This window comes from Macrobrachium rosenbergii, chromosome 37, assembly GCF_040412425.1.
Source record: "Macrobrachium rosenbergii isolate ZJJX-2024 chromosome 37, ASM4041242v1, whole genome shotgun sequence".
NCBI classification, from domain to species: Eukaryota; Metazoa; Arthropoda; class Malacostraca; order Decapoda; family Palaemonidae; genus Macrobrachium; species Macrobrachium rosenbergii.
Window position 1 is genome coordinate 6,282,031 of NC_089777.1, and position 25,241 is coordinate 6,307,271.

Below are 25,241 nucleotides of genomic sequence, written 5' to 3' on the forward strand. Positions count from 1 at the left end.
TTTATTAGCATTTTTAGAGACCATGTCAAACTTACGCGAAAATTCACCCTGCGCGAGGGGTTCTGGAACCTAACCTTGTGTAAGTTCGAAGTATGACTGTAGTTCCTACTTTTCACGGCAGCTTAAGTTTTAAAAATGTTTTGGTGTAGGTAACAGACCCCACCCACTTTCGGGGAGGAATAGGTACAAACAGCTCAGGTATTCAATTCGTTTATGCATAATGTCCATTAGAGGGGAGGGCTCCGATCATGTAATTACTTGGTAAGTATATATAAAACTTCATTTTATTATAAAAATGTCATTTTTATATAAGTAACTTACCAAGTAATTACACTGCTGAATCCCACAGAGAAAGGAGGTGGGATACATAGACACTAACTACTCAAAAACACTCGGTAATGGAGATGAATTTGAAATAGATAGGTAGCCAGCATTGGACAATGCCTGTTGTAACCTTACCTGTTGAGAGCGCTACAGCAGATGGGTACTGCCTCTGGTCGGTGTTCATCGTCAACCTGTAGTGGCGCAGCAGTAAAGCTGAAAATCGCCTCTACTTTAGAGGGTGCTTTACCACCAAGGAGTACTCTGATGGTTACCAGAGCGTTATACAAAAGAATATGCCCTTGCCCTGGGCTCAGTACAAGAAAAATTTTTTCTACAAATATTGTCACCTACGCCTTATAAAAAATACCGAACCCAACCAAAAGTAGATGATGATTGGTGGGTACTCCAGGTACATAGTACCCCCAGGCTCCCATAACTCGATCACCTAAAATCTTTTTTATTTCTGGTGATAGAAATTCATTTCTCGTCCTAATGTGGTTCAGATTCCACAATAAGCTGTAGGTCCCGTTGCTACGTAATCAGTTGGTTCTTAGCCACGTAAAATAAATCTAATCCTTCAGGCCAGCCCTAGGAGAGCTGTTAATCAGCTCAGTGGTCTGGTTAAACTAAGATATACTTAACTTTTAACCCAAAATCAAGACGAGGAGATAGAGAAAAAGGAGACATGCTCCTACCCTTCCTCCCCCAGTACCAAGCCAGCCACGGAGAATGGTCCTAATGTACTGCAGTTTTCATAAACCAGCCATGGAGAACAGTTCTAATGCACTGCAGCTTTCATAAGTGGTTTCTACACCACACAAATAATGAGAGGCAAACACAGATCTGCATTTCCAGTACGTAGACTGAAGTATAGCCTACAGTGACAGATTGCGTTTAAAAGCCATCGAAGTGGCGACTGCCTGGACTTCGTGGGCTTTAACTTTCAACAAAGGTAAGGCCTCTTCCTGAATTCCCCCGTGTGATTCAGAGATCACTTCTCTAAAAAAGAAGGATAACATGTTCTTGGACTCAGAGCGAGATGGGTTCTTTACGGAACAACAGAGGTTATGAGAGGAACCTATGATGTTCCTAGTGACCTCCAGGTAACATTTTAAGGCTCTGACCAAACAGAGAACTCTCTCCTGGTCTGTAGGTCCAGGATACCTGTAAGATTCTTGATAGAGAACAAACAGGGCCAAGGATTGGCTAGGTTTTCGTTCTTCGCAAGAAACCCAAGGGTAAACATGCAGACCTCATCACCCTGTGACAAGCCAACCTGCTTGTCCAAGGCTTGAGCAACCAAAAAGAGAGTCTTCCTCATTACGTCTCTCAAGGAAGAGGCCCAAAGGGAGGCTCTGAGAGCCAACGAAGCACATCTAGGTTCCAAGGAATAGAAGGCGGTCTGTTTCCTTGAAGTATCGAAAGATTTAATAAAGTCACTAAGATCCTGACTTGTTGCAAGATCCAAATCTCTTTGCCTAAAGACAGAATTGAGCATGGATCTATAGTCTTTAATAGTCGAAGTTGCTAGTCCCCGCGAAGACTTCAGGAAGATTAAAAAATTGCCTATTTGAGCTAAAGTGGTCTCAGAAGATAAGATACTGTGTCTTCGACGCAGTCACAAAACACTGACCACGTAGCCTGGTAGATGTTGGATGAAGATTGTCATCTACAGTTGGCAATAGCCTTCGCAGCTGCCTTTGAAAATCCTTTCGCTCTGACAAGCTTCCTGACAGTCTGAAGCCTGTCAGAGTGAGAGTGGATAACCTTCATGATAGCAGAGGAAATGAGGTTGTTTGAGAAGACTTTGACACTCTGGAAGAAGTCTTGGGAAGTCCACTAAGAGGCTTAGAAGGTCCAGGAACCATTCCCTTTGCAGCCAAAACGGGGCCACTAGCATCATCGACGAGTTGCTGTGAGATTGAAACTTGTTCATGACTTCCCTCACCATACTGAATGGCAGGAAGGCATACATCTCCAGGTTGGACAGTCCTGGAGCATTGCGTCTGTTGCCGAAGCCAGAGGGGTCTTGAACTGGCGAGCAACACAGGGGAAGATAATGATTCTTCAACGTCGTAAACATGTCTATCAACGGCTTCCCCCAAGATTTCCACAGGTTGGTGCACACCTGCAGATTCAGCGTCCACTACGTCAGTAGGACCTGTTTGCAGTGACTCAACATGTCTGCAAGAACGTTAATCTTGCCCTGAATGAAGCAGGTGACAATCCGAGTACGGTTGTTCTGGGCCCAAATGAGAAGATCTCTGGCCACCTGGCAAAGAGAGAAAGAGTGCACGCCTCCCTGGTTCCTTATCCCTTAAACGCCGACTGGACGTATCGTAAGTCGACTAAAATTGTCTGTCGGGTGATGAGTGGACGTACCGTACGTTGACTACAAAAAATTTCAACCTTCGGTCAACTTTGACTCGACCGAAGTGGTCGAAAAACGCGATTGTAAGCTAAAACTCTTACATTCTAGTAATATTCAATCAATTTCCTTCATTTTGCAAAAAATTGGAAGTCTCTAGCACAATATTTTGATTTATGGTGAATTTTTGAAAAAAATTTTTTCCTTACGTCTGCACGGTAACTCGGCCAAAAATTTCAGAAATTCTTTTGTCATTTTGTCGTAATGTTTGCACTGTTTTATATTAGCCGTTACATAAAGTTTTATATATGAAAATGTGCGCAATTTCATGTAGAATACAGTAAACCCCCCGTTTTCGCGTTCTTGTGGTTCGCGGACTCACGCATTTGCGGGTTTCTCTGTGGAACATATCTAGCCATCATTCGAGGAAAATTCGCCCATTCGCGGTATTTTTCACTGAGAAATATTCACTAATTACTGTATTTTCATATAATTTTCATGAATAAATGCACTTTTTGTGATAAAACTATTAAAATACTCAGGTATAAGCATTTTTACATGGTTTTTCTTGGTTTAAGCTATCAAAATGGGCAGTTCTAAGTGTTTTTAAGAGGGGTTTTAAGCATTCGCGGATTTGACCTATTCGCGGGGGGGTGTGGGACACATCCCCCGCGAATACGGGGGGTTCACTGTACAACAATAAATAACTCATGGTTGTAGCTTTTATCAGTTTTGAAATATTTTCATATAAATCACGATAAGTGCCAAAATTTCAACCTTCGGTTAACTTTGACTCGACCGAAATGGTCGAAAAACGCAATTGTAAGCTAAAACTCTTACATTCTAGTAATATTCAATCATTTACCTTCATTTTGCAACAGATTGGAAGTCTCTAGCACAATATTTCAATTTATGGTGAATTTTTGAAAAAAAACTTTTTCCTTACGTCCGCGCGCGGTAACTCAGCCGAACATCTCAGAAATTCTTTCGTCATTTTGTCGTAATGTTTACACCGTTTTATATTAGTCGTTACATAAAGTTTTATATATGAAAATCTGCGCAATTTCATGTAGAATACAACAAAAAATAACTCATGGTTGTAGCTTTTATCAGTTTTGAAATATTTTCACATAAATCACGATAAATAAAAAAAATTTAACCTTCGGTCAACTTTAACTCGACCAAAATGGGCGAAAACTGCAATTATAAGCTAAAGCACTTACAATCTAGTAATATTCAATCAATTAACTTCATTTTGCAACAAACGGGAAGTCTCTAACACAATATTTCGATTTATGGTGAATTTTTTTTAAAAACTTTTTTTACGTCCAGTAGGCGTTATAAATTCATGCATCATTTTGTGATAATATTTTCTCTGTGTTGCTTTGATCGTTTTATAATTTGTTATATACCAAAATCATCGCAATTTAGTGTACAATATAAAGAAAAAAATAACTCATTAGCTTTAACAGTTTTGCTCACAGAGCGATTTGTATACAATTATATATGAAAATTTTTTTTTGCACTGTCATATATTTCAATATTTATATATGATAATGATATTTTTTTTCATTTCTGATGCTTGCATACTAAACTTCAGGCAATGACAAAAAAAGGAGCCAAAAATGAACTCTTAATCTTAAAAACTAAGCGTGCTGTGATTTTTTTAAAAAACTTTTTTTCCGCTTCGGCGCAAACTCCCAAACGCCGCCAGCATACGGCAGACACTTTTGTAAATAGAGGCTCGGCGTTTAAGGGTTATGCAGGCCAGTGCCGTCATGTTGTCCAAGTGGACTGCAATTGTTTTGTTGTGTGTCATCAAAGCAAAATGTTGACGAGCCAGGTGTATTGCTTTCAGCTCCTTTACACTGATATGGAGCAATCCTTCTTCTTGCGACCACGTCCCTGCAACTTCCAAGTCCTGTAAATGAGCTCCCCATCCCAGGTCTGAAGCGTCTGAGAACAAGGTTAGGCTTGGGTTCAGAGGAAATAAAGATTTCCCTACCAGGAATCTCTCTTCTCCCAGCCACCACCAAATGTCCTCCTTGATTTCAGGAGTAATAGGAAAGACAAATGAGTCAGGAGATGTCTTCCTGCGCCAGCTGACCTTTAGGAAGAACTGCAGGGTCTTGAGTGCAGTCTCCCTAACAGCACAAACTTCTCTATGGATAAAAGACTGCCCAAGAGGGTCATCTACTGTTTGGCTGAGCGGGTAGGAAGAACAGGAAATTTCTGAATCATTTGCAGGAAGGAAAGAGCTCTTCTCTGTGACAGAAAGCCCAAAAACTCTGCAAGTCGATCATCGTCCCTTAATAGATTATCGACTGAGTCGGGACTACAGGCAGTCCCCGGGTATCGGCGATCCGGTTTTACGGCGCTTGCCTAGCAGCAACGATAACCGGATTTTCGACACCGATTCCCGGCTATCAGCGCTGATCTCTGGTTATCGGCAGCACTGATCCCCGGTTATCGGCGGCGCTGATCCCCAGTTATCAGCACCAATAACCGAGGATCAGCGCTATTATCGCCGATTTTTGGTTGTCAGCGATTTTCAGTTATCATCACGCTGCCGGGATCGGAACCCCACCAATAACCGGGCACTGCCTGTAATTGTGACATGGAAAAGTTGATCAGAAGGCTTAGATTCTGGACAAGGGAGTGTCTTCTGCAAGTCCTCCGTGCAATGGTTTCTTGACAGGGAGCACAGGAGCCAGTTGTCCAGATACAGGCATATATTGATGCCCATCAAATGTAGCCACTTTGCTACTGGGGCAAGAACCCTCAAAACTGGTCAATCCTGCCCTGGAACACAAATCTCAAGTACTTTCTGGATTCCAGGTGGACTGGAATGTGAAAGTATGCGTCCTCCATCCCCTTGATGAATGGAGGACAGCACTGACTGATTGGTTTCCATCCTGAATTTCTTGGTCTTTACAAAAAAATTCAGGGAACTTAAGTCCACCCTCCCGATGACTTGGGTACGATGAAGAGGCAGCTGTAAAACCCCTTTGAGTTACGTCTTTCACAACTTCTACAGCCCCTTTTTTTACTAGAGGTAACCTCCTTTGACAGGGCCAAAAACCTCTGTGAGCCTACAGAGTAGGCTGTCAAGTTGATGGACAACGATGGATGCCGAAGGGGCTTTGAGTTGAATGAGATTGAGTGCCCCTCTCTCAAAACTTCTATCAACCATGGTTCTGCACTCCTGACTTCCCATTTCCTCCAAAAATGGAGGAGTCTTGCTCCCAAAGACACACGGAGGACCAGATCCTCACTTGCTAGAAGAGGGTCTGGTAGACTTGATGACCGTACGCACCACACGAGGTTTGGTACGTGGTCAGGACTGATACCCTGCTCTGCCGCCACAAAAAGGCCACTGCTGCAAAGGAGAGGCCACCCTTACACTAACGGGTGCCACAGCTGTCCGAATTGGTTGCTTTGGGCGTTTAGTGGACAGCGTTAGCAAGTTCTGGGTAGTCTTCTTCTGAAGCTCCAAAGCTACACGCTCGAAAGAAACCCTGGGAAACAGACTTTCTTGGTCCAATTTCTGAGAAGGAGTGACTCCTTTGGTGACAAACGAACACCCCAGCTCCCTCTTCTCCAATACGCCTAAGGCAAAGAGAGCAGCCAATTCTTGCGATCCATCACGAACCACCTTGCCCGCACAGGATGAAACTCCTAGCCAGTCTGCAGTAAAATTGTCCGGTAGAGCTGTGCAATCTTCAATCTTCTTTGTCAAAGCTCCCACTGTCCAATCAAGGTAGCAGAATATTTCAAAGACTTTGAATAAGTCTTGCACTAACTGATCCAACTCCGTTGCCAAAAAGCCTATCTTGGCTGAAGCAAATGCCGAACGTCACGTCGAATCAGTCAAGCCGGAGAAGTCCCCTTGGGAGGAGCCAGAAACTCCCAAGGATGGGGTTTCCCCAGTGACATAAGAGAGATATCTCCTTTTCGTCAAACAAGGAAGGTGGCCTTGCCAAGATCTCTCTTATCGGCCAACCAAAACCCAATACAAAACAAAGCCTTCTTCGAGGAACAGGAAAGAACCATCTTCAGCAAGTTAGAGCAGCCTGTGGGTTGTCGCATTATAAATGCCAAGCCTGGAGATGAAGGAGCCAAAAGAGAGAAGAAAGTCGGATAGCTGAAGAGAAAGGACTTCAATAAGGAGGCGTAAGCAGACATAAGTTGATCTTTCTCTACATCTTCTTCCGCGGACAAGATCGAAGAAAAAGCTAAGTCCCTTTGTTCTTGCACTGTATTCGAAGGCTTCTTTAAAAGGCTCAAGATGTTATCGAGATGATGATGAATCGGTTCCAGAGAGGAGTCTTGCGCCAGCGGAACACTAAACGCTGACACTAGTTGAAACTGGCTGTGTTGAACGATCAGAAGCAGTGATATGAGATGTAAACGCTTGTCAGGATGAGGCAGCGAGTGCGGCAACTGAGTCCGGCGAGACTTCACAGGAGACATATGATGGTCAGGAGCCAAACTATGGTTGGAGCAATTGGCTCGGAAAGCATGCTCACTTCCACTCAGGTGCTCAAAATCCACTGTCCCAACACATGTCACTGGGCGTTTGACACCAGCCGACTGCCTGGCACCAGACAAGCAATCAACTGCGATGCTCTCTCCCCTCACTATGCACTTGGCCAACACTGAACGCACCCCTACTTGCGCTTGGCTGACACTACCCGATCACTGCTCTTCTTAGATGAGCATTGCGGTATTAACAACTCAGGAGACATCGGGGCATCTTCTTGGTCCCAGAAGCTACAAGAAGGTTCAGGATTCCGGGCCAGATCTTTGGAACACTTACAAGGGAGTGGAGGAACACGATCAGGAGCTGCTGACCTTTTCAACGGTCTGGAAACGTCGGAAAAGCGCCGACTGCACTTCCTATCCACGCTGGAATTGGAACCACTCGACGATAAAGCATGCACATCCACTCAGGTGCCTTTCCAATGGCCGTCCAGCACGTTCTGGAAACAGTCGACAGGCTCGATTGAGGGGGCAACTAACCATGGGCAAACCCCATCAACCTCCCTTGAAAGTTCGAATTGTCTCCTCCAAGGTTTAGGGAGTTTGACAGGGACCTAGGTCTAGGGGCGTCGGCGAGACAAGTAGCCACCTCCTCCATTGACACAACATTTGCACTAACACTTTTTATACTCAACTGATTCAACAAGATCTTAACGGAAGCCCCCAATTGGGTTACGGTATCTTCCATAACATTAAATTTCTTATCTACTCGGGCTTCAAGGCTGGGCTCGGAAGGTAGGGAGCCAAGTAAAGGAGTAACAGGTATAGATAGAGGACTTGAAACAGGAGAAAAAGCTGTCATAGGAGTTGAAAGGGCAGACACCTCTGGAGACTGCTGCAACCTAACCACGGCTTTAGCAGCCGCCTTTCTCTCTCTGTCTCTTTGAAGTCTCGCTAAATGAGAATTTAAAGTCTTCCATTTCCCCTGATCTCACTGCTTATACTCATCACAGTTAATGTCAGGAGAACAATTTCGCCCTCTGCAAGAGGTGCAGATAGTATGAGTGTCATACTTAGCAGATCTCAGTCTCGTCTCGCAGCCCTTGCTGCAATACCTAATACTATGAGCAATCAAGTCTGACATATCCAGTCACAATTAAGGAAAAAAGCTGATTAGCACTACCAAAAACTACAATGTACTTCACAAATTCGGCAATGTCCGCAAGCAACCAGTGAAAACAAACCTAAACAAAAGCTACCCAGAGACCAATGTTCAGTCAACAAGCTGCAGGAACGAATTGAATACCTGAGCCGGCTGTACTGTACCTATCCTTCCCCGAAAATGGGCGGGGTCTGTTACCTACACCCAAACAATATGAGCGATACCGCAAAATTTTTAAAACTTAAGCTGCTGTGAAAAGTAGGAACTAACAGCAATGTAATTACTTGGTAAGATACTTATATAAAATTAACATTTCCCGTTTGCAATAATACATCCTCAGACAAACTAAATAATTTAAAACAGAAAAAAACTGAACATCAGTGACCAAATGACTTCCTACTCTAAAGCAAAGCATGTCACCTTAAGGAAGAACAAAAGCAAGCAGTGAGGATATGCAACACGATAAGTAGGTAGGAACTCCCCCCACCTAGGCTACCCTACATGTAACTGCCTTGTTGACCATCTTTCAGCAAGAAAGACTAATATATACTGATAAAGGTTCGTATTCTTGTTGGAACAAGGATTTCAAAATATGACTGCCAACAAATGTAAAACAATACTTACATGGTGAGACATATCAATTAAACATGGCACCTGTGTGAGAGAGTAGGGCTCATTTTCCTCTGTACCAATTCTGTCATCATCTGCTGCCATGCATATGTAATCCTGAAGAACATCTTGTCTGTGAAAAAAATCATGTAAATATAATTTTCATGTCTAGACAAGTATTGAATAAATATTACATTAATTTCATACAACCACAGAGTTCTTGCAGTAACAAATATGTTCAATTACAAAATTTCACAATTTTCAACTCACACTACGAGGGAAGCCATTTGCTAAAAGAAAGAAAAATTAACCAGTAAAATGTTATACAGTACTATATATGACATTATTTTAGTACTATGGCCAAATACTGATACTATGACAATCCAAGAACCAGATTTCAGCTCATCACAGTGTCAAATGAACATATCTATTACAAATGACAAGTCTGTATAAACGGTATCCTCCTAAGTTTATATCTGGCCTCTTCTTCACTTGGACAAATCAGTACATTAAGACAGTCTTTGAAGATTTTAAAGACCTGTCTGTCCTGAGGAAATACTGATATTCTTTAATTCTGACATGTTTTAAATATTAAACCTGAGATCATTCATACAGGAGTACTTTGGCACCAAGCTGGTTCAGTCCTTGAAGCTTGTTAACTAGGTAGTTAGAAGTGAAGGCAGGAAGGTAATCAGGGAAAATACATACCCCCCTGCCCGTCCACATACCTTACTTCTTCCTTTGGATACAGTGACAAATGCAGGGATGGTTTTATGGGCGATTAAGATAAAAGACTTCAGGTTTTTATTTACTTGAACAAAACTTGCAATTTGTTTCCATGACATTAGCTACTAACTCTTTTCATGCAGAAGAATCACTCCTCAGGTGGGCAAAATTTTCTGCATTAACTGCCTACATGGCTGAACTTCTGATGTGAGATACTAAGAAAGCCTGGCTGAAACCATAGGAGGTCACAAACTTATCCCAAAGTAGCTCCAGAGAAGTATAGCAAGAATGGAAAGAGTCCAAGCCATACCTTCTGTCCCTAAATACTAAATATGCCTATGGCATAAGTCATCAGCCCAACTCCCTTCCCCACCAGCCCAAAACATCAATCCCACAAATGGAAGTAATGTTCATGACCCTTTTCCAAGACTTACCATAAGGAAAAGACTTCAAAGCCCTGTTTCTGGCCCTCCTCTGGGACAAGGAAGAGGAAGGGGTAGAGCTCAAATCAGTGGCAGATCTCGATCCTACACTCACCATGCTTACCTTTAACTACCCTGTTCTCAACGACCAAACCATCTTGCACTAGAAAGATGCTTCTGTATACGATGGAGGTTTGCATACTTTATGAAAACAAACCTTGAATCATTCTTATATTTTACAAGCAAACCATTTCATTTTACTACGAGTGCCCTCCTCCCATACACACCACCTTCAGCATGCCAAGGCTTAGGAATGACATTTTTTTAATATACAAGTAGGGCACGTCTTAGTGATAGAGTACTTGACTGGGAGTTGTAACTCACTACTCTTTCATGAATTTTTCCCTCAGCTAGTTATTCCAAAGTACAGTAATACCCCAAACTTGCGCGATCTGAGTTGCACGACTTCACAGACACGCGAACTTTTCATTGGAACCTAACTAACTGTCATACACGAGTTTTTCACAGACAAGTGAACATTTGCGAATACTGAGAAACCCTGCAAGTGTGTATGTTTAATTTTATATGTAATTTATAAGTTTTCAAGTTTTTATGTGTAAATTAAATAACATTAAATAAAATAATTTCTCTCTCTCTCTTTTACTGAGATGAGAGAGTTTTATGGTACATGTATATGTTTATTTGTTTTGTATAAATAAATTTTTTACCTAATAATAAGTACCAATTTTCAAATATTAATAAGATTATTAATAATAATAATAATAATAATAATAATAATAATAATAATAATAATAATTGTAATTACAAAATTCGTATGTGATACAGTAAAGCTCCTGTATTTGCATTCTCACGATTCGCACTCACGCATTCGCTGATTTCTCTGTGGAACGTATCTACCCATTATTCGCAGAAAATTCGCCCAATCGCAGTATTTTTCACTAAGAAATATTCACTAATTACAGTATTTTCATATTTTCATGAGTAAATGCACTTTTTGTGATAAAACTATTAAAATACTCAGGTATAAGCATTTTTTGAGGGTTTTTCTTGTGTTTAAACTATCAAAATAAGCAGTTCTAAGTGTTTTTAGAGGGGTTTTAAGTATTCGCGGATTTTCAGCTATCCGTGGGGGGGTGCGGTACGCATCGCCCGTGAATACGGGGTGTTTACTGTATGTATTTTAAACAAACAAATATCTTTCCCTCTTCTTTTGCAACTTACTGAAGAAGCTCGAAGGCAAAGCTGTCAGACATGTCAATTTAACATAAGAAGGGGAAGTGTTGCTGATTAGCGGGTCAAAGGTTTCTTACTAATTCTCTCTCTCTCTCTCTCTATCTCTCATTCGTAGTTAATGCAACCTACATATTACTGTTTCTCTGTATGTCTTTACCTGTACAGTAGATAATTTTAAATTGATCTAATTTTACCTGTACTGTCTTCTACAAACTGTAAATGGGCTGTTCTAAAACACACAGACATAGAGCATTTCAGAACAATGAGAAAGAGACAGAATAAAGAAGTTTTTAAAAAAGAGGCTGAGAAGACTTCTAAAAATAGATTGACGGAATGGGGAGAGAGAGATATAGTATACTAATCTTCACACTCCTATATCTTTACGTCAACCACTTATTTCTTTTTATAAGGGTAATGTATTAACCCTTAAATGCTGAGCCTCTATTTACAAAAGTGTCTGCTGTATGCTGGCGGCGTTCAGGAGTTAGCGCCGAAGAGGAAAAAAGTTTTTTTTCAAAAAATCACAGCACGCTTAGTTTTTAAGATTAAGAGTTCATTTTTGGCTCCTTTTTTTGTCATTGCCTGAAGTTTAGTATGCAACTATCAGATATGAAAAAAATATCATTACCATATATAAATACTGAAATATATGACAGCACGAAAAAAATTTCATATATAATTGTATACAAATCGGTTAAAGCTAATGAGTTTTTTTTCTTCTTTGTATTGTACACTAAATTGCGATGATTTTGGTATATAACAAATTGTAAAACATCAAAGCAACACAGAGAAAATATTATCACAAAATGATGCATGAATTTTAACGCATGGACATAAAAAAGTTTTTTTCAAAAATTCACCATAAATCAAAATATTGTGCTAGAGACTTCCCATTTGTTGCAAAATGAAGGTAATTGATTGAATATTACTAGACTGTAAGTGTTTTAGCTTACAATTGCAGTTTTCGACCATTTTGGTCGAGTTAAAGTTGACTGAAGGTCAAATTTTTTCTATTAATTGTGATTTATATGAAAATATTTCAAAATTGATATAAGCTACAACCATGAGTTATTTTTTGTTGTATTCTACATGAAATTGCGCACATTTTCATATATAAAACTTTATGCAATGACTAATATAAAACGGTGCAAACATTACGACAAAGTGACGAAAGAATTTCTGAGATGTTCGGCCGAGTTACTGCGCGGACGTAAGTAAAGTTTTTTTCAAAAATTCACCATAAATCGAAATATTGTGCTAGAGACTTCCAATTTGCTGCAAAATGAAGGTAAATGATTGAATATTACTAGAATGTAAGAGTTTTAGCTTACAATTGCGTTTTTCGACCATTTCGGTTGAGTCAAATTTGACCGAAGGTTGAAATTTTGGCACTTATCGTGATTTATATGAAAATATTTCAAAACTGATACAAGCTACAAAGTTTTTTTAAAAAATCACAGCACGCTTAGTTTTTAAGATTAAGAGTTCATTTTGGCTCCTTTTTTGTCATTGCCTGAAGTTTAGTATGCAAGCATCAGAAATGAAAAAATATCATTATCATATATAAATATTGAAATATATGACAGTGCAAAAAAAAATATGATATTTTAATGATAAAATAAAGTTTGTTCATACTTACCTGGCAGATATATATATAGCTGTATTCTCCGAAGGTCCGACAGAATTTCAAATTTCGCGGCACACGCAGTGGCCGGTCAGGTGGTTAGTACCCATTCCCGCCGCTGGGAGGCGGGTATCAGGAACCATTCCCATTTTCTATTCAGATTTTCTAACGCCACTGTCTCCTGAGGGGAGGAGGGAGGGCAATATAAATATATATATCTGCCAGGTAAGTATGAACAAACTTTATTTTATCATTAAAATATCATTTTGTTCATGAGACTTACCTGCCAGATATATATATAGCTGAATACCACCTTTGGAGGGGGTAGAGACAGCCAAGAAATAGGAAAAAACCAATTATTGGTAAAATTATTTTGGTTCCTTATCTGATAGCGTAGCTGACTGAGTGGTTACTGTCACTCTAGTCTGCTTCTGCTTTACTAGAGACCCCAGCGAGGTAGTGACCTATATAGCTGGCGACTTCTAGATGATCTGTCAACGGGGCGTGACCACAATGTGACTAGATCATAGCCCATACAAAGAGGACAAAAGAGCATTACTAACCACCTAACCAACACCTAAAGCGTTAGTTTGCAAAGGATTGGGAAGACTGCCTCCAGTAGTCGACCCAACAACCACAAAAACACAATTAAAAGGGGATAGGATCAGAGTTACCCCTTGTCCCCAAGGTTGCTGAAGCAGCACTGTATGGTCCCAGCGAAAAGCAATTTCGTATGCTACCTAAACATCTTGCCAAGAGTGTGAGGCAAACACCGAATTGACTTCGCCAAAATGTGGCACTAAAAATGTCACTGAGTACCATATTTTCTTGAACGCCATGGAGGTAGCAACTGCCCTCACCTCGTGAGCGTTAACTCTCAACAACTTGAAGTTGGAGTCGTCACAACTAGAGTGTGCGTCCTTAATGACGTCCCTAATGAAGAATGCCAGTGCATTCTTCGACATAGGTTTAACTGGTTGCCTCACAGAACACCATAAAACATCCAATGGACCACGAGTGTCCTGTGTTCTTTTAAGGTAATACTTGAGAGCTCTAACTGGACATAGAACTCCCTCAGGTTCCTGTCCAATAAGGTCTGCTAAACCCTTAATTTCAAAGTGTCTAGGCCAAGGGTTAGAAGACCTATCATTCTTAGCCAAGAACTTAGGGCTTAAAGAATAGACAGCATTGTGTTCCTTGAAGCCCACATGACGGCCTCGAACTTCTCTCACTCTCTTCGCCGCGTGAGGAATGCCGTTTGAGTAACATCCTTAAGAGATGCAGAGTGGAGGCTCAAAAGGACTAAACATCAAAAACTTGAGCATTACGTCCAAGTTCCAAGCAGGGGAAATCAGCTGAGGAACCTTGGACGTCTTGAAAGAGCTCGTAAGATCGTGGAGGTCCTTATTGTCAGACAAAGCTAATCCTCTGTGTCTGAATACAATCGAAAGCATGCTCCGATAACACTTGATAGTCGGAACTGCTATATCGAGTTTTTCTCTTAAGTAAAGGAGAAAATCCGCAACCTGGCTCACAGTGATAGAGGAAGAGGAAAAGCCCTTCTTTCTACACCAACCTTTGAAGGTTGCTCACTTCGCTAGATATATCCTTTAGATGAAGAACTTCTGGCTCTAGCGATGGCCCGTGCCACCTGGCCAGAAAACCCCTTCGCTCTGACCAAGTTTCGATAGTCTGAAAGCAGTCAGGTTCAGAGCGGGAGATTCAAAGATATCTCGTGAAGTGGGTTTGTATGAGCAGGTCTGCTCTCATAGGAAGGGTCCTCGGAACGTCTACCAACCAGAAGAGAAACTCCGAGAACCAGTGGTTCAAGGCCAAAACATGGGGATGAGAGTCATCCTCGTCCCTTGTGAGGCCGCGAACTTGCGCAAGACTTCTCCCAGAATTTAGAACGGGGAAAAGGCGTAAACATCTATTCCCGTCCAATCCCAGGAAGAGCAACTATGGCAACTGCCCCAGGGTCGAGTACAGATGAGCTTTACAGAGGAGCCTCGCTGTTCTTGAGGTCGTGAAAATATCCACAAGATGGCGACCCCAAAATTTCCAAAAATCTTGGCAAACCTCCTGATGAAGGGTCCATTCCTTCGGCAGGAGTTGATGGCGCCAACAGAGCAGGTCTGCTCGAACATTTTCGACCTCTGCCACAAAACTTGTGAGAATCGAAATGTTGCGAGCATAGGCTCAAAGAATAATCTCTCTTGCAAGGCTGAACAGGAACAAGTATTGTCCGAGTTTGCTAGAACTACACGATTGCAAACTTGGACTCTCGAAGAATTGGCGAGCTAAAGATAGCCGCCAAATCTTTGAAGTCGATGTGCCAGGACACCTGTTCCTCTCTCCAGGTTCCTAACACTTTCTCTCCCTCTAGTGTTGCCCCCAACCTGTTGACGACCCGTCGGAAAAACAACACTAGGTTGGGGTTCAGAAGTTTGAGGGAGATCCCTTTCTGCAATTCCGTTGGATCGAGCCACCACCACAGATCCTCTTTATATAAGGAAGAATTCTCAATTCCTCTTTCAAGTCTTCCTTGCTTTGTCAGTTCTCCAACAAAAAGAACTGAAGAGGCCTGAGATGCAGACTCCCCAGAAAACAAACTTCTCCAGCGAGGAAATGGTCCCCAGCAGACTCATTCCTTCCTTCACCTAGCATGTTTCCTTTTCCAAGAAGGCCGAAACTTTTTAAGTACATAGAAGTTGCCGTTCTTGCGACGGAGACGCTATAAAAGCCGCTAAATAGATCTGAATTCCCAGACACAATGGACAGTGAGGGGATCAGCTGCGACTTCTCCACAGACCAGAAGTCCCAGGGACTTCACGAGTTGCAGAGTCAACTGAAGGTCCTCCAGATACCTTCGCCGACGACGCTCGAATCAACCAGTCGTCCAAGTAGAGTGAGATCCTGACGTGCAACAGATGCAACTGCATCGCAACGTTTTTCATGAGACGTGTAAACACCCTCGGAGCAAATGTGGCGCCAACAGCATCTGGTGTTCCCAGGTGGTCAACCATCCAAGTACTGACCAGACCCAGCAGCGCGCGGTGCCAAGCGTCATGGCTAGGCGCCCGGCGCGCCAAGGTGAGGCGGGCGTGAAGCGTGAGAAGCGCAGGACGAAGAGCAAGACGCGCTCCTGGCGCGAGACAAGAGAAAAGGCCAACACCTCAACTCGGGGAAGACGAATATGAAGCCACTAAACACTCTCTCTAGACGACAGACGCTCTGTATCGTTCCCGAAGCAGGAGACGAAGGTGAAAGTCTGTACCTCTTAACAGGCAGATTCGACTCTTGAAAGGTTCATGAGAGCATCCAGCTGTTGTTGCAAACCCAACAAAATCTTACGCGTTGGAGAAGCCACTCTCTCGGGAGAAGGGATGAACCTGAGAGAAGGAAAAGGGCGAGAGACGTATACTTCCTTCCACAGGGGAAGAAGCTCTAGCCCTTGCCTTAGCGCGACAGGGGGTCGAGTAGAGTGATCATTCGAAAAAAAACACTTTATTCTCTTCTGCAGAGGAATATCCACGCAACTTTCGGGAAGAGTACAAACGTCTAGAGAGGAAGAGGTGGAAGCGTCCTCTCCTCTAAGCTTCTCTAAAGAGGGCGAGTCCAACCGAGAGCTCCAACGGGCGGTGGGGGAGGTGTCGGAGGACGAGAAGCAATCCTTCAGGATGCGTGCCTGAGCACGATCCCTGGCAGCCTGGGTAGCGTCATCAGGACCTGCCGAAGGGACGCCAGATCGGTGGGAAGCCCCCGTAACCCTCATGCGGCTTTCTTTTCGACATGCCCCCTCCCTGGTCCTGGGAGTTCGACAGAGGTCCAGGCCTAGAGGCATTATAGGGCCGATCTGACGCCCCTCCACAACACTAGGGGCACTAGCACTAACACTATGCGTTTGAATTGCATTCACTTTAGTTTCAAGAGCACGCATTGACTCCACACGAGAGCCAGGGAATTACTTTCTGCAGCAACAAACTACAGGGTTAGTAATAAATTACTACAGGGTTACTAGTAGGAGAAAACCCTGACTGTCCAACTAAGGATGCACTCTAGGAGGAAGATTTCCTCAGCCTATCACGCTCCAATTTAAGCATATAGGCTTCATATTTCTTCCACTCACCCTCAGACAATCCCACACATTCATTATCGATTATCATAGAGCATTGAACACCCTTACATAGCATACATAAAGAGTGAGGAACTATCAAAGTCTTCGATAGCCTCACCTTACATTCACCCAAGCTACAGACTCGATAGCTAGAGGTAAGACATCTCAATTATAAGAAAAGTCAAAAGCAAAATCAAAACGGTCCACAAAGAGCGTATGCCAAGTCACAGATCCAGTCGAATACCAAAAACAACCAAAATACTTAAGTGACAACAAATTTCGAAATCCAAAAGGCGGAGGAACTGACAACAGGTGTTGACAGTCCGCGACAGAGAAAATCTGAATAGAAAATGGGAATGGTTCCTGATACCCGCCTCCCAGCGGCGGGAATGGGTACTAACCACCTGACCGGCCACTGCGTGCAGCGCGAAATTTGAAATTCTGTCGGACCTTCGGAGAATACAGCTATATATATATCTGGCAGGTAAGTCTCATGAACAAATTTCATATATAATTGTATACAAATCGCTCTGTGAGCAAAACTGTTAAAGCTAATGAGTTATTTTTTTCTTTATATTGTACACTAAATTGCGATGATTTTGGTACATAACAAATTATAAAACGATCAAAGCAACAAAGAGAAAATATTATCACAAAATGATGCATGAATTCGTAACGCGCGGACGTAAAAAAAAGTTTTTAAAAAAAATTCACCATAAATCGAAATATTGTGTTAGAGACTTCCCGTTTGTTGCAAAATGAAGTTAATTGATTGAATATTATTAGATTGTAAGTGTTTTAGCTTACAATTGCAGTTTTCGCCCATTTTGGTCGAGTTAAAGTTGACCGAAGGTTAAATTTTTTTTATTTATCGTGATTTATGTGAAAATATTTCAAAACTGATAAAAGCTACAACCATGAGTTATTTTTTGTTGTATTCTACATGAAATTGCGCAGATTTTCATATATAAAACTTTATGTAACGACTAATATAAAACGGTGCAAACATTACAACAAAGTGACGAAAGAATTTGAGATTTTCGGCAGAGTTACCGCACGCGGACGTAAGGAAAAAGTTTTTTAAAAAATTCACCATAAATCGAAATATTGTGCTAGAGACGTCCAATTTGTTGCAAAATGAAGGTAAATGATTGAATATTACTAGAATGTAAGAGTTTTAGCTTACAATTGCGTTTTTCGACCATTTCGGTCGAGTCAAAGTTGACCGAAGGTTGAAATTTTGGCTCTTATCGTGATTTATATGAAAATATTTCCAAGCTGATAAAAGCTACAACCAAGGGTTGTTTTTTGTTGTATTTTACATGAAATTGCGCACATTTTCATATATAAAACTTTATGTAACAGCTAATATAAAACGGTGCAAAAATTACAACAAAATGACGAATGAATTTCTGAAATTTTCGGCCGAGTTACCACGCGGACATAAGGAAAAGTTTTCTTCAAAAATTCACCATAAATCGAAATATTGCGCTAGAGACTTCCAATTTGTTGCAAAATGAAGGTAAATGATTGAATATTACTAGAATGTAAGAGTTTCAGCTTACAATGGCATTTTTCGACCATTTCGGTCGAGTCAAAGTTGACCGAAGGTTGAAATTTTTTGTAGTCGACGTACGGTACGTCCACTCGTCACCCGACAGACAATTTTAGTCGACTTACGATACATCTAGTCTGCGTTTAAGGGTTAAGCTAACTTTTAAATGAAATTACAGTAACTTCAATTTCATTTAAAAGTTAGTTTAATAATTTGGGAGCATGATTAGGGTCATATTTAGTATTTAAATTCTAGAAATAAGCATTTATTAGCATTTTTAGAGACCGTGCCAAACTTACACGGAAATTCGCCTTGCATGAGGGGTTCTGGAACCTAACCTCACATAAGTTTGGGGTATGACTGTACTGTAATCAATACGCAAAAAAGAAATACGTGATTATCATCAATGTTCATTGTCAAGGGACCTCTTCAAATCAAAAGGAGTTAGTTAAGAAGAGCATTTGGTTCACGACTGAGGACCAATGCCTAAAACAATCAAACTGAGCTGCTTCAATCAACAAACAGTAAATCCTACCTTGATTTCTTTGTCCCAACTGTTGAAGTTGCCTGGGGACCATCCAGTAACAGAAGATCAACATCCTCTTCTAAGCCAGAGGGAAAGCGACCAAATCCAGTAATTATGGACTGATCGCGCTCCACTAACTGATGATGATTATGAACATCCATCTTCACACTGGTTCACCAGCTGATGTTCAGTACTGTGAAGAGAAAAATTCTAAATACAGTATAATATTATCATTCATTTCTGCTATAGCACTATAATGTGGTCAGTTTGATACGAAGAACAGACATAGCACCTACATGAGGTAAGTGCATACGACAATTATAAACAATTATTTACACTAGCCTGCCTTCAATTATTCCAAATCTATACCCAACAACTGCGTTGAGATCGAGCAACACCAAAATATAACATATACCTTCAACCATCATTTCTAATAGGTCATCTACAACAGAGCATGCAGCAGTTTTTGTAGAATACTGTATGTCTATAAGCCAACAGCATTTCCCAGTTGTTGTGCAACTGCTTATTTGCTTTATCCCTTGATTAGATGAACCTGTTTTACCAAATTTTCGAGATAATTTGTATCTTTGCTAAATGTACAATTCACAGCCTTTTATATAAGTATTTCCGTTATGAGCTTAAAAGTCATTGAAGCTTGGTAAAAAGGTTATGCAATAGTGTCCAGAGGTGGGTGCAATGTTCATCCAACCTGGTAAAAGGACCCAACACCCAAGGTTAGGTTAGGATGAATCCCTTCAACCATCCCTGCCCCATTTTCGTGCCTTTTAAAATTTTTGGTTGGTAAAACTGAAGACTATTACCGCAGCCTGGTTCCCACCAGTCCCCAATAAGAATATTTACCACCTTTCATTGGTGCTTTTGAATATATTTATGTATTTTCTTTATCTTTATATTTACCATCTCATTTGTTTTTACATGTCCCCAGCTACTAAACACAGCACCTATTTCACAAATAAACTAGTGGTTACCAAACCTTTCGGTTTTGTTAATCTTGATGCGTAGGAACAATGTATTTTTCATACAGACTTGACTATGTTGTGATGTAGGCTATGCCCCTCCTACCTTCTTTACTGATTCACTGCACTGGTTTTCTTTTAATCCTTAACTCAAATAACCCTGTTTTTCCACTGAGGTCATTCGTGACAGTTGGAATGGTAAACTGAAGGCTACTGGTGCAGCCTGGTTCCTGCCAGCCAACAACTGTAATAATTATATACCACTTTTGCTTATGTTTTTGTTTATGTTTTTCTTTTGTTTTTTTTACAATATTCACAGTCTTTTGTTTGTGTTTTTACGTTCATCCCCTGGGGGCTGGTACTAAATACAGTAATTCTATATATTAGCTCCGCGCCTGTTTTTACCTTTTCAACTGGTTTTTTCTACACTTTTAGGGGTTCTGATACTGGCAGTGCATCTGTTTGTTGTTGGCCAAATCAAATGTCCCTTCGCTGTGTTTAGTACTGGCCCGGGGGGGGCAGGGTTACCCATACGTTAACAAGTTATTGCACCTGCCGGACGGGATATGAACCGTTCAAAACAGACGTAGCCATGCTCTGTATTATGAAGATTGCATATGGAAACCCCTTGTTGGATGGACTTCAGGGGTTAATTACAGGTTAATTACACTCGAGCGCCAAAAATTAAAGGTAAATTCATAATTAGCTACCAAAAAACTGTAGAAAAAGTTAAGTTAGAAGGCAGTCATGCCGCAGAGCTACCATATACTGTAGTTCTACCCCACATACATCACCCATTCTGCACACTAGTCTAACCTAAAATGATAGTTGCCAAACTTCAGTTTTACCATTAGAAATATGGGGGAATAATCACCAGTGCCTTAGATTAAAGCAGCTTTGTGATGGCACGGGCTCTTGCTCTAGGGCAGCACGTAAGAAGAAGAATAAATACAAGAACTAGGAGGTTGTCCCAACATTAGTTAGAAATACACAATGCACACAGTAATTTTTCGGAAGACTCCAGCCACCCATTTTGAAAGATGCCAGTTACCCATTTTTGCATGAAAACCATTTTGGCTTTTACATGCAAAAATGGCTAGGAAATGATAGGGAACTAAAAGAACCTAATACCAACCTATCATAACCTTGGAGTGTTTACTGGTTACATTTTTCCCATATTAGCTATAGACGGGGGTGGGGGCGGTATTGTCATACCTTTTAAGACGTAATTTGATTATCTTTCTCTGTTATTAAGCATTTGTGAAGGTTATGTATTGAGAAGAATTTTTTTATGTTTTACCCCCAAAAAATATAAATTATGTGGGAGGTGGCTGGAGTCTTCCGAAAAATGGTAATTCTACATATTAGCTCCGTGCCTGTTTTTACCTTTTCAACTGGTTTTTTCTACACTTTTAGGGGTTCTGATACTGGTGGTGCATCTGTTTGTTGTCGGCCAAATCAAATGTCCCATCGCCGTGTTTAGTACTGGCCCGGGGGGGGGTATCCATACGTTAACAAGTTATTGCACCTGCCGGACGGGATATGAACCGTTTGAAACGGACATACCCGTGCTCTGTCTTGTGAAGAAAGTGTATGGAAACCCTTGTTGGATGGACTTCTGGGGTTAATTACTGGTTAATTACACTCGAGCGCCAAAAATTAAGGGTAAATTCATTATTAGCAACCAAAAAACTGTACAAAAAGTAAAGTTAGAAGGCAGTCGCCGCTGCGGAGCTACTATACAGTTCTACCCGAAAAATAACCATGCACACGATAACGAGTTAGAAAAATACATGAATCGTGTATCTGGCCAAGAATTAAAGTATTTCTAAAATGACTTCAATCGGCACCTCGTGCACAGGCTAGTGGGGCTTAGGCTCCTAGGTAATCCCCTACGGCTAGAGGAACCATGACAAGCAGGCCTACTACGCCAGGCCTAGGGTAAGCTACACGGTTATGATTCGACACTAATAATAGGGTTATTGATGAAGCCTAAATTATTAAATCTGCAACGTTCATTGATGTTGTTAGTCGTAAACAGCAACCTATGGAGCTTGACAAATTAGGGCAGGCCTACCTAACTACCGTTAGAAGGCCAAGCTAAGTCAACCGTCTTTCGTATTTAATTTCAAATGCAATCGATATTAACAAGAGATTTGCAATATAAAGCAAAGCTTACCATCCACCCAAGGCATTAGATACCTAGACACAGCTTTACCACCAGCACCAACTACAAACCACTCAAAAACATCGGAAACTGAGTCCCTCACAGCTGATTCGACAGTTAAATTCCGTACCAAGTCCTTGGGAAAACAATCACAAAACGAAGAGCGAGATGCGCAGTGTCAAGTGAACGCTCTTGGGTCTTCTTCCTAAATTTTACCGACAAAAGGGAGACAGCGCTTATTTCCTATGGAGATTTGAAGATGTAAAGTGTAAAGTGAATAATAGATATGATAAACTTACGTTTAACTACTAACCCCGCCGTCTTGATATTATTCGGGGTTTTGGAAACCTGTTTATCGGCGCTTATTCGGTACATCAAGAGGATTCCATTTATTTTTCACAATTAATTTCTTCTATGGACTGATTTTCCGTTTCACGATTGCTTTTAGTACATATTTCATTAATCTCTTATTTAACTGTATCTAAATTTTGCGTATTTTTGTTCCTATGGCAACTTATTAGGTACAAGAATCTGGCAACTGTGCCCAAAAGGCCGTTTTGAGGAATTTCCTCACATTCTCTCTCTCTCTCTCTCTCTCTCTCTCTCTCTCTCTCTCTCTCTCTCTCTCTCTCTCTCTCTCTCTCTCTCTCTCTCTCTCTCTCTCTCTCAGTTACTTATTTTATTTTGTTAATAACGTTTCTTTTCCTGTTTTATTGCTGAAATTTCACTGTAGGCTACATTCAACTTTACGGAAAGTCTGTTAATTACGCAGATTTTCCCCTAATCTTAGTCGCCTATGGTAGTCTATTATATATATCAAATCGTACGGATTTTATATATATTCTTGATTGAAAATTTATAGCATGTTGTTCGTTCTGAGCATGATAAATTAATGCCCGAACATACGACCAAACACTGTGGAAACCGATGAACACATTCGGTATGTGTGTGTTTTTTTAACATCATTCATAAGTGTACATGAAGGGTATAATTAATGTCCAGAACACTCTTAATAAAGTTTTCATATATTAATAATTTTGTTGCGATTCGTGCGTCCTAAGGCTTTCTATTGGTGATATGAGCGTTTCCATGGGTACAGGTTGGCATTTTTTAGTGTTCTGCGGAAGGATTTAAAAATTCGATTTCGTTTGTTTACCTGTGACCTCCATTACTCTTATTTGACCTACTTCTTGGTGGTATCTACGTGATGCTTTACAGATGAGTAATGCCCGTTGTGTAAGTCTGTTTAAGTGTAGCGGGACAATGTTATAACCTGTTGCATATGTAGACTACCACCAGGTAAGATCTCCGTTCCCAAATGACTCATGGACGTGCATATGATCTGAGGCAGGACAGAGACAAGTAGACATGATTAAATCCACTGATAGGCTTATTTCGTTAATCATTAATTATATTTGATTATACCGGGTACAAAAATCTAACCAGAAAGAAATAAAACCCAAATCCCAAAACGACAAACTCGAATGGAGGTTGCCAGATACCAGCTGTACGATATGTAAATGTCACCATGGACTTATGAATATTATTGCCTGCCTCTGTTGTAACAATGCTGCCATCAGCTTAAACGGCCCAAAGAGGTAGAAGGTAATTGGGAGCTACAGCAGAATTACATGCGAAGAAATCTGAGGTGTGACAAAGTAACTAGCCTCTTAATAAGTACAGTAAATTACGATTACAAGAAAATATTATTTGAGGGCATACGATCAAGACTTACTAGAATCTGTTTCATTACAAGGTACTTGGCCTAACTGTGCTGGACATACACCTAGACAGAATTAAGAATAGGCATGCACATCTTTGTTATCAGATTTACGATTTTAAAAAGTTAACTACAAATGTTAAAATATATATTATTGTAATTTTCAGAAATTAAAAAATCTGGCAAATTATTTTCTGTGATTTTATACCATTTTTTCTTTCTTCCTATTTTCCTTTCCCTTCCTAGTCTTTTACTTTCTTTTCCTTGATCTTTTCACTTCTACTTTCTTTCTCCTCACCTTCCTCCTCCTCCTCAGCATCCCTTCCTTCTCCATTTTACGCATGTTTGATTTTGTTATTCATATGGTGTTTACTTACCACTGATTTGCTGATGTCGAGTCTCAACAGTTGCAGAGAAGCTTCCTTTCATCACCGTAGACTTGTTTTGTCACTCCTCTTCTTGTCAAATTACCTACCTACCTGTTCCTTCTAACTCTCCTCTCAGCATTTGCTGTGCTTGCAGTTACTGAAATTTCTTATTTACATATTTTATTCAGCCCATAAGTTACTGGTACCATTTTCTTATTTAAGGACTGATAAATCTTGGGTATCGTTATGGTATCAAACGCCTTTGTTAGCCCTAAATTTACGTTTTTATTCTTAATTCATTTGAGTTTGCAAAACTCAACAAGTTTGGATTGTACGTACTCTAGGAAAAAATAAACCATCCACAAATAATTAAGACCCTTGAGAATAGAATAGAATATAGAATTTAGGCCAAAGGCAAAGAGCTGGGACCTACGAGGTCATTCGGCGCTGAAAAGGAAATTGACAGTAAAAAGGCTTGCACTATGAAACAATTCTTAGCAGGGTGGAAAGTAAGACGAAAAAAATATGAACAAACGTACAGTAAAAAGGGATCAAAAGGGTTGCAGCTAGGTGCCGAAAGGACGCTGTAAAGAACCTTAAGTAATGTGCACAGTGTACCACGGAAGATGCACTGATGGCACTAATCCCAAACGGAGCAAACGTATCAATGCATTTCTACATATCTCAGGTTATTGACACTTCCTTCTCCACCATGATAAGAGCTATTGTATAGGATCTGCATACCAAATACGCTACTGGAGAGGATTATGTTGTTTACAAATAGTTTTACTTATACTGTGTATATATATATATATATATATATATATATATATATATATA

The 25,241-nt window shown here is 40.7% G+C and overlaps 1 protein-coding gene across 1 annotated transcript in view; it reads right to left on the minus strand.

Annotated features, from left to right (window-relative positions):
- The window catches only part of LOC136825277 (centrosomal protein of 192 kDa-like), an 85,141-nt gene extending 62,636 nt beyond the window's left edge, over window positions 1-22,505 (minus strand). The window contains exons 1-3 of the mRNA XM_067081356.1: window positions 22,326-22,505; window positions 19,179-19,362; window positions 8,961-9,078 (exon numbers count right to left, since the gene is read on the minus strand). Of these exons, the coding sequence (XP_066937457.1) occupies window positions 8,961-9,078; window positions 19,179-19,330 (270 nt within the window). The 5' untranslated portion in view covers window positions 19,331-19,362; window positions 22,326-22,505. The remainder of the gene's footprint in view (window positions 1-8,960; window positions 9,079-19,178; window positions 19,363-22,325) is intronic.
- Between the last annotated feature and the right edge of the window lie 2,736 nt (window positions 22,506-25,241).